This window comes from Myotis brandtii, unplaced genomic scaffold (genome assembly GCF_000412655.1).
Source record: "Myotis brandtii unplaced genomic scaffold, ASM41265v1 scaffold176, whole genome shotgun sequence".
NCBI classification, from domain to species: Eukaryota; Metazoa; Chordata; class Mammalia; order Chiroptera; family Vespertilionidae; genus Myotis; species Myotis brandtii.
In genome coordinates this window covers 2,979,978-2,989,806 of record NW_005356519.1, presented here as the reverse complement: position 1 = coordinate 2,989,806, position 9,829 = coordinate 2,979,978, and the positions used below count along the sequence as shown (strand labels likewise).

The 9,829-nt window shown below is 38.1% G+C and overlaps 1 protein-coding gene across 1 annotated transcript in view; it reads right to left on the bottom strand.

Annotated features, from left to right (window-relative positions):
• Window positions 1–9,829, bottom strand: part of ZNF451 (zinc finger protein 451) — a 103,978-nt gene that overhangs the window by 35,349 nt on the left and 58,800 nt on the right. Inside the window, exons 9-10 of the mRNA XM_005863324.2 lie at window positions 4,290–4,443; window positions 3,022–3,148 (exon numbers count right to left, since the gene is read on the bottom strand). Coding sequence (XP_005863386.1) covers window positions 3,022–3,148; window positions 4,290–4,443 — 281 coding nt within the window. The remainder of the gene's footprint in view (window positions 1–3,021; window positions 3,149–4,289; window positions 4,444–9,829) is intronic.

Sequence of the window (9,829 nt, the reverse complement as noted above, 5' to 3'; positions counted from 1 at the left end):
GAACAACAATAAAATACTACTTCATACCCACTAAAATAGCTATTTTAAAAGACAGATAATAAGTGCTGTCAAGGATGTAAAGAAATTAGACCCTAGCCAGGTAGCTCAGTTAGTTAGAACATGGTCCTGATATACCAAAGTTATGGGTTTGACCCCTGGTCAGGGCACATACAAAAAGCAACCAATGAATGCATAAATAAGTGAAACAACAAACTGATGTTTCTCTCTCTATCTCTAAAATTAATAAAAATAAAAAGAATAAGAAGAAATTAGAGCTGCATATATTGCTAATGGGAAGGTGACACGGTATAATAATTAGATAACAATTTGGCAGTTCTTAAAAAAAGTAAACATAATTACCATATGACCCAATAGTCACCTGAGAAGTGAATACATATATCCACACAAAGACTTGCATGCTTGTTTGTAGTAGCATTATTCACAACAGCCAAAGTGAAAACAACCCAAGTGTTTATCAAATAGATGAATTGATAAACAAAATGTGGCATATATCCATACAATGGACTGAAGGGTCCCAGTGCACATGCCCGGGTTGTGGGCTCGATCCCCGGAGGGGGGGCATGTGGGAGGCAGTCAATCAATGATTCTCTCTCATCATTGATGTTTCTATCTCTCTCTCCCTCTTCCTTTCCCTCTGAAATATATATACACACACACACACACACATATATATTTTTAATTAGGAATAAAGGACTGATACATTCTACAACACAGATAAGCCTTAAAAACATTATGGTGTCACAAAAAGGGCACATATTCTATTATTCCATTTATATGAAATGTCCAGGAAAGATAAAACCAACGAGACAGAAAGTAGTTAACTGGTTTCCTAGGGCTGGGAAGAATAGGCTAGCAAGGGGGAAAAATAACCTTTGATGACAGAATGGCCTTGGAACAGAATGAGAAACAGTGGTAGTACCTATTGACCTGCAAATGACCTTGAGGCACACTTAAGCTTACAGTACACCTACCACCACCACCACCACTACCACCACCAAAATGGGAGAAAGGCAGGAAGCTATCTAGTGCCAGACCCATTGGATGACTTTAATGTTCAAGAAACACTAGACTTAAAAAAAAAAAAAAAAAAAAAAAGAAAGAAACACTAGACTTGCTACTCTAGTGTGACCCAGCAGCACTGGCATCATCTAGAACAGTGGTTCTCAACCTTCCTAATGTCGTGACCCTTTAATACAGTTCCTCATGTTGTAGTGACCCCCAACCATAAAATTATTTTCGTTGCTACTTCATAACTGTAATTTTGCTACTGTTATGAATCGTAATGTAAATATCTGATATGCAGGATGTATTTTCATAGTTACAAATTGAACATAATTAAAGCATAGTGATTAATCACAAAAACAATATGTAATTATATATGTGTTTTCTGATGGTCTTAGGCGACCCCTGTGAAAGGGTCGTTCAACCCCCAAAGGGGTCGAGACTCACAGGTTGAGAACCGCTGATCTAGAAGCTTGTTAGAAATCCTGAATCTAAGGCCCCACCTCAGATCTATTGAGTCAGAATTTTCATTTTTTAACAAGTGATTCAGGTGCACATTAAAGTTTGATAAGCACTAGTCCAGATGGAAGAAATTGGAGATGAAAGAAAAAGGGGAAGGATGCAAGACAAATAATGCAAACTGTGGATAATTCCACTCTCTTTCATTAAAGAATGTGATCTTTATAAAATAGAAAGCAGTGGTATACGATCTTCTAGCGACCTCTTCTGGCTGATTCAAGATAGGCAATTGCATACTAGTTTAAAGGAAAGTAGTTTAAAGGAAAGAAGGTCTTTGTGACACACTCCAAAGACTAAGCAATAAGGAGTATTTGTTGAGAGTTATATCTAATATCAAATATGGTTCTACATTACAAGAATTTATATATGTCCCTTGAGATTTAACAATAAGAGTTACATAGCACAGCCTTCTAAGTACTAGATCTATTTCTTTTTTTTTTTTTTTAAATTTTTATTGTTTAAAGTATTACATGAGTCTCTTTGTCCCCCCCTAGATCTATTTCTTAATACTAACGTTAATAAAAGAATTGTTAGGCACTATATGGCTCCAACAGTTCAACATGCAGTGAAAAGCAGTGGACTTAAGAAGGTTCTAGTTCTCATCATGTGACTAACTCACAGAGCATCTGTTAATTTCATAAAGCAACTCGATAAAAAATAGGGTTTCTATGGTAATCTTCAGGACTGCTGGTTTTCACCTATCAAGTTTGCCTGCCCCCAACAGTTTAATGTTCCAAATCATTTTGCTCTTCATAAACAATCAGAATTTTGATCCTTATGTATATCATTGGGGATTGCAAGCTTACGAGCAGCAAGAAAAATAATGCCTACTCTTAACTTAGGACATGTTCTTACCTTAGAAAAAAGGTGTTCCTTATATTGTTGTTGAGTAACAAAATTTTTATAACATACTACACAAGCAAAGGAATTGATGGAAGGTCCATGTAGTGTAATTGTTGGATCACATGGAGAGTGATCAAACCTACTTGGCAAAAGAGAGGTAACATTAGAAAAGCTCACATTCTAGGGGAAAACTATTTAGTTTCATTTGTTAAGCTAAATAAACATACATACTTTATTGTTTAAAGTATTACATGAGTCTCTTTGTCCCCCCCTAGATCTATTTCTTAATACTAACGTTAATAAAAGAATTGTTAGGCACTATATGGCTCCAACAGTTCAACATGCAGTGAAAAGCAGTGGACTTAAGAAGGTTCTAGTTCTCATCATGTGACTAACTCACAGAGCATCTGTTAATTTCATAAAGCAACTCGATAAAAAATAGGGTTTCTATGGTAATCTTCAGGACTGCTGGTTTTCACCTATCAAGTTTGCCTGCCCCCAACAGTTTAATGTTCCAAATCATTTTGCTCTTCATAAACAATCAGAATTTTGATCCTTATGTATATCATTGGGGATTGCAAGCTTACGAGCAGCAAGAAAAATAATGCCTACTCTTAACTTAGGACATGTTCTTACCTTAGAAAAAAGGTGTTCCTTATATTGTTGTTGAGTAACAAAATTTTTATAACATACTACACAAGCAAAGGAATTGATGGAAGGTCCATGTAGTGTAATTGTTGGATCACATGGAGAGTGATCAAACCTACTTGGCAAAAGAGAGGTAACATTAGAAAAGCTCACATTCTAGGGGAAAACTATTTAGTTTCATTTGTTAAGCTAAATAAACATACATACACACATTCAGAACTCACACTTTTCTACTAAGAAATATCAAGTGGTTTCCATAAGGCTTGCAATCCCTTCAGACAGTGACCTACAGTTAGTTTAAGATTTCATAAAAGTACTCAAGATCCAATAAAATAGATTCAGGCATGTCTTGCCAAACTGGTACATTTCCAGTTTGAAAACTACAGAGCCATCATCTTTTCTTTTGCCTTATTTACCATAAAGTTCACAAATAATTTAAAATGAACCACTGAAATAATACTCTCAAGTCAAGATTTCTGACACACCCGATTCCTAAAAATGGCTTTTAATCCTTCTAATGTTCATTTAACATAATTAAAAATTTGTGTCATTTTAAACTGCCTCGAAGACTTTTTAAAATAGTTCAGATACAGTATGCTGCCCATTTATTCACAGACCACTGAAGCTCCCTCTAGAAATCTCTCTTGGTAAGGCAAGGCATAAGTAGGGTGAGATATCTTTAAACTATTAGAAGGGGATTGTAAAGATAAAAATGTTTAATGACTTTAATACTGTCTTCCTTGATATTTACTTTCTCTTGTTCTAATATTCAAAAGTGCAGTAGGTTAATAAGATGTGTTTCATAAGCAAAATATTTATCATTAATTTGGCTATATTTTATTTGCCTTTAGCATTTATTTTGCAATGTCATATTAGCTAGACTAAATATCTGTAAGTGCTTTATGTCTTTTGAAATTTGCATTTATGGGCTGGATTTCTCTAACACTGATCCAATTGCATAGCAGTGCAAAAATTCTATTCAAAATTTTATGAGACATTTTAGGAATAAATACATATTTAAAGACCACATGTCTTTAAAGACAAAATATCACTAGAAGAATCTAACTTCACCAAACCTTCCAGGACAACTAAGGGATGTAATTGTAAATAATTATATCTTAATAACACAAAACAATTTGAATTTAAAATATAAAGCTGTAATTACAATGGCAGAGGCACAACATGCTTTCATTTTATGAAATCACTTTGTAACTCACTTGACCTTCAGTGTCCACTATTCTGAATATCACACTTACCTTTTCAAATGTCCGAAGAGAAGGTGCCCATTATCAAATTCCTTGTTACAGTGCATTATGGGACATGAAATTGCTTTTCCAGACACCTGCATTTGGCCTCCTCCTCTTCGGAATGAGCTTTTTGTTCCAGAATTAATTGTTCCTGCTTTGAGTCCTGCATCATTGGATATAAATTCTTAAGTCTCTATTTCAGATACTTGTCCTTTGGACTGGTAATCAAAATTATGACAAAACAATGAAAAATCAACCACATGCATCATAATTAAATATAAACTTTCTTATAAAAGATATAGTAACCTAAAAGTAAATAGTTATTTGGGAAAAGAAGAGAAGTTAACATCTCCAATTAGCCTTCTCTTGAGGAAAAAAATCTGTTTCCTTAAATTCAACACCCAAGAAATATCAAAGATCAAATGCATTAGAAAATCAGTTGCTCTACAGAACCCATACCTCTCTTCTTTTCATTTGTATAAGTTTACAAAGATCATTTCTTCTCTTATTTTCTCTTTTAACCATCTTAAACACATTATAAGGCAAAGCTACATTACAGAGGATCTGGGTTCTATAAAAATTATGTTAAACAATAAACTGAGAAGGCAAGAGAAGTGGAGATGACAAGGAGAGAAGGAGAATACGTGATACTTTCTGAGGAATCCAGCTATTGATCAATCAGCTCCAACCTGGACATCAAGTAATACAGGTTTCAGTAATAACATTTATAGAACACAAAGTAGAGATTTACTTGTTATCTCCCTTCTTCCAATTTATCCTATTTTGTCTTTTCCCTTTTTCTCCTTTCAAAGTCAATTAGAAAATAGTTTGCCCATCATTACCTTCTCTTAATTAATTCCCTCTTATTCGTGTTCATTCTTCATCCTCTTTCTTTCTTCCTTCCTTTCTTTCTTTCTTTCTAATCTTGGTCTTACAATCACACAATCTTTGAGACTAATACCCCTAGCCAAATTTTGTTCCCACAAAACTCCCAATACATGATATACAATGGAAAATTTAGAATTATGTTGTATGAATAAAGAATTGTAAAATTGCCAGGAGGATTCTAACATAAAGGTAGTTTGACTATTGTTTCTCTTTTATTATTATTTCTTGTGGATTGTTTCAATTGGATGTCTTAAATATTTCATACAACAGAAAACTAGGTATTTTTTAAATACTATTTTAAAAATTGATTTGAGAGGAAGGAGGAGAAAGAGACAAAAAGAGAAAGAAAGAGGAGAAACAATGTGTGAGAGAAAAGCATCAATTGGCTGCCTTCCGCATGCATCCGATGGGGGATGGAACCCGAAACCTGGATGGGTATGTGCCTTGACTGGGAATCAAACCTACAACCTTTTGGTGTATGGAACACTCCAACCAACAGAGCCACACTAGCCAGGTTGGGTATTTATCTTTATGGCAGTTTCTACAAAGCCCTTAAGCATTTAACTAGAGAATTTTCTTCTTTTAACATCATCTAGTTTTAAGATCTCCAAATAGTTATATATGCTTAAGGTTTCAACTGCCTTTCTGCTCTTTTAGTCCTTCTGGGGGGGAAAACCACTACTAAAAGCTCCCAAAATACTTATAAATGTGTTCTGCCAACAAACAATGAACAGTACAGCATTAATCATATTTTAATCTTAAGGAGGCAGTAAATGACAATATGCCTTTTTATTTTTAAATTTTTAACGCAGTCAGAATTAGGACAATTTTTATTTATTGTCCATCCACATTCCAGATGTCGTACATTATGACCTTTATTTGGCTAAACAGAGGCTCTGGCTAATAGAGAAAACAATCAGTTGAAAGAAAATAAGCTTTACCCATGGAAAGGCAAAGTACAGAGAAATTTAAACAGCTCTTTTCCTTAAATAGTATGCAGTGGTTCTCAACCTTCCTAATGCCGCGACCCTTTAATACAGTTCCTCATGTTGTGGTGACCCCCAATTTCATTGTTACAGATTGAACATAATTAAAGCATAGTGATTAATCACAAAAACAATTTGTAATTATATATGTTTTCCGATGGTCTTAGGTGACCCCTGTGAAAGGGTAGTTCGACCCCCAAAGGGGTCGCAACCCACAGGTTGAGAACCGCTGGTATAGAGTGCAGTTTTTAAGTTATTAAGTATTAAAATGTATGCAAACTGGCCTAACTGTAAAGGTCTATAAAAGATAGATTTCTAAAGTTAGAGTAATTATAAATAAAGTACTTAAACTACTTCTAATCAAAAACGGAATTATAATAGTTGGATACTTTGGAATAGATTGAGTCCCTTAATGTTACTGAGAAGTAGAATCTCACTTTTTTAAAATTAAAGGATACATTGTCATCTCTGTTTTCCTCAGCTATACACTCTTCAAAGATCCTGACATTCTCTAAAGCCCATTTGGGAAAGATAAATACCCATACCAAATATAGCCCAAAACTAAAGCAGCTGTTCTAGCAATAGATCCCAACTTTCAGTTTTACAGTGTTGCAAGGACCAAGCAAAAAAGATGAAACAATCACATGAAAAGAGCAAAACTAAAGACCTAAACTCCAGGTTCAAGCTTATCAGCCACTGATGAACCAGGTGTGACCTAAAGATATGTAAAAACACAGTTAACTGCCTCATTTGTTCCCACTTGGCCTGCTCAGGTAGATATACAAACAGATGCTCATGCATTCAATTTACAATGAATTAAAATATTCTGACAATCTGGAGGCCAGGGATTAGGCCTAAAGGGGCATATTACTGGCCCCTAACCATTCTGGACAGGACTTGAAAGTGTTAGATTCATATGAGATAAATGATTTTTAGAAGAGATCTTAGATGTGATAAAGCCCTCACTCAAAAAAAGTCAATAAAACTTGCACGTTAAATAAGGGCATCACACACTCTTTCCTGCATAATTTCATGCATGTAGTTTCAGTCCATTTTCCTATCACAATCATCCAGGAATCTTCTCAAAACTACAGGTGCTCTAATTATCTCTGGGGTGAGGCCCAGGCATGTATTTAAAAGCTCCCAGTTGATTCTGATGCAGCTAAGGTGAAACCAAAGAGCTAATCATTAACAACTACTGAGAAATGAATGCTTATAAAAAAAGATTTTTAATATATATATATTTTTTATTGATTTCAGAGAGGGAAAGGGAGAGATAGAAACATCAATAATGAGAGAGAATCACTGATCAGCTGCCTCCTGCACACCCCTCACTGGGGATCAAGCCCGCTACACAGGCATATGCCCTGACTGGGAATAGAGCCATGATTCATAGATTGATGCTCAACCACTGAGCCATGCCAGCCGGGCTCAAAAAATATTTTTAAAATAACCATAGCCTTAAAAGAACACTCCAAAAAGCAAAACCATTTACCTTAATTTCTGAGTCACTTTTGCTAAAATAGGTTTGGAATATCAAGCAATTCTTTTATAGAGCTGAATGAAATCACATTTGGAACCCAAGTTCTAGGCTTATTTTCTGTGTTCATGTGCAAACATTTATATAGCCTCCTTTGGTAAAATATTCAACCAATATTTATTGAGCATCTCTATGCTGAGCATTGCTTTTAGGCACTGACACAAAATAGGATTAATAAGCATTGGTCTCCATTGCCACAGAGCACAGGGTAAAAACTATATGAAAAATGAATAAAGCATTGTGGGATCAAAGAACACTAAGCAACCAAACTTATCCTATCTAATAAAAGAGTAATATACAAATTAACCATCACTCCATCACAATGATGGCGGCGGCCACGGAGCTGGAGCGAGCAGGAGGCTTGGTTGCCCCCAGCAATGGAGGAAGCCAAGTTTCCCACCTGCCCTAGCAAGCCCTCGGCTCTGCTCAAGGCTACAAAGTTTCAATTATAGAAGATAAATAAATCCCAGATACCTGCTTCCAGCCCGTGGGGGTGGCCAGCCTGAAAATGGCCCTCAGCCCCTCACCCAGGCTGGCCAGGCACCCCAGCAGGTACCCCCACCCTGAAGGGGGTATGGCCAGCCTAAAAACAGCCCTCAGCACCTCACCCAGGCTGGCCACACTCCCATGGGGTGAGGGAACCCACTGGGGGGCTTGAACAGCCTGCAAACGGCCCTCAGCCCCTCACCCAGGCTGGCCAGGCACCCCAGCAGGTACCCCCACCCTGAAGGGGGTATGGCCAGCCTAAAAACAGCCCTCAGCACCTCACCCAGGCTGGCCACACTCCCATGGGGTGAGGGAACCCACTGGGGGGCTTGAACAGCCTGCAAACAGCCCTCAGCCCCTCACCCAGGCTGGCCAGGCACCCCAGCGGAACCCCCCCACCCTGAAGGGGCTGTGGACAGCCTGCAAAAAGCCATAAGCCCCTCACCCAGGCTGGCCACACCCCCAGCAGGACCCCCACCCTGATCTGGGACACCCTTCAGGGCAAACCAGCCGGCCACCACCCATGCACCAGGCCTCTATCCTATATCATAAAAGGGTAATATGCAAATTGACCCTAACAGCAGAACAACTGGGAATGACTGGTCACTATGACACACACTGACCACCAGGGGACAGATGCTCAATGCAGGAGATGTCCCCTGGTGGTCAGTGCACTCGCACAGGGGGAACTCTGCTCAGCCACAAGCCAGGCTGACGGCCGCCTCCTCAGCAGCGCTAAGGATGTCTGACTACAGCTTAGGCCTGGTCCCCGCTGGCAAGTGGACATCCCCTGAGGGCTCCCGGGCTGCCAGAGGGATGTCTGACTGCCAGCTTAGGCCTGAACCCCTGGGGAGCGGGCCTAAGCCAGCAGGTGGACATCCCCCGAGGGGTCCCAGACTGCGAGAGGGCACAGGCCCGGCTGAGGGACCCCCCCCTCGAGTGCACAAATTTTTGTGCACCGGGCCTCTAGTGTAGAATAAATACTAGTAAACCTAGCAGCCTCTAGTGTTGAGTATTACCTGTGGGGCTATTTCCACAGGCAAGTAAGAAGGAAAAAAGAGGAAAAGGCATTTAAAAGGAGGATGGGGTGAAGTTGGAATTTGCCAAGCACAAACAGATTAGGTGGCAATAAGGAAATACAGCTTCAGGGAGTGGTCAAGTGTCAAAATATCTACAAATTACTCTATTTTATAAGTGGTAGTTTGACTATTTTTAAAAAGCCCTCTAAAAACTAACTTTAGAACAAGATATCCAGGTTCAAAGTTGAGCACTGCATGCATTTCTAAATAGATATTTAGATATTTCTAATAACTTTTTGCAATTAAACCTCCTGCTGAATTAAATCCACAGCTAAGGTTTATGTGGATATCTCAAGCCTTTAAGGCAGTGGTTCTCAACCTTCCTAATGCCGCGACCCTTTAATACAGTTCCTCATGTTGTGACGACCCCCAACCATAAAATTATTTTCGTTGCTACTTCATAACTGTAATTTTGCTACTGTTATGAATCGTAATGTAAATATCTGATATGCAGGATGTATTTTCATTGTTACAAATTGAACATAATTAAAGCATAGTGATTAATCACAAAAACAATATGTAATTATATATGTGTTTTCCGATGGTCTTAGGCGACCCCTGTGAAAGGGT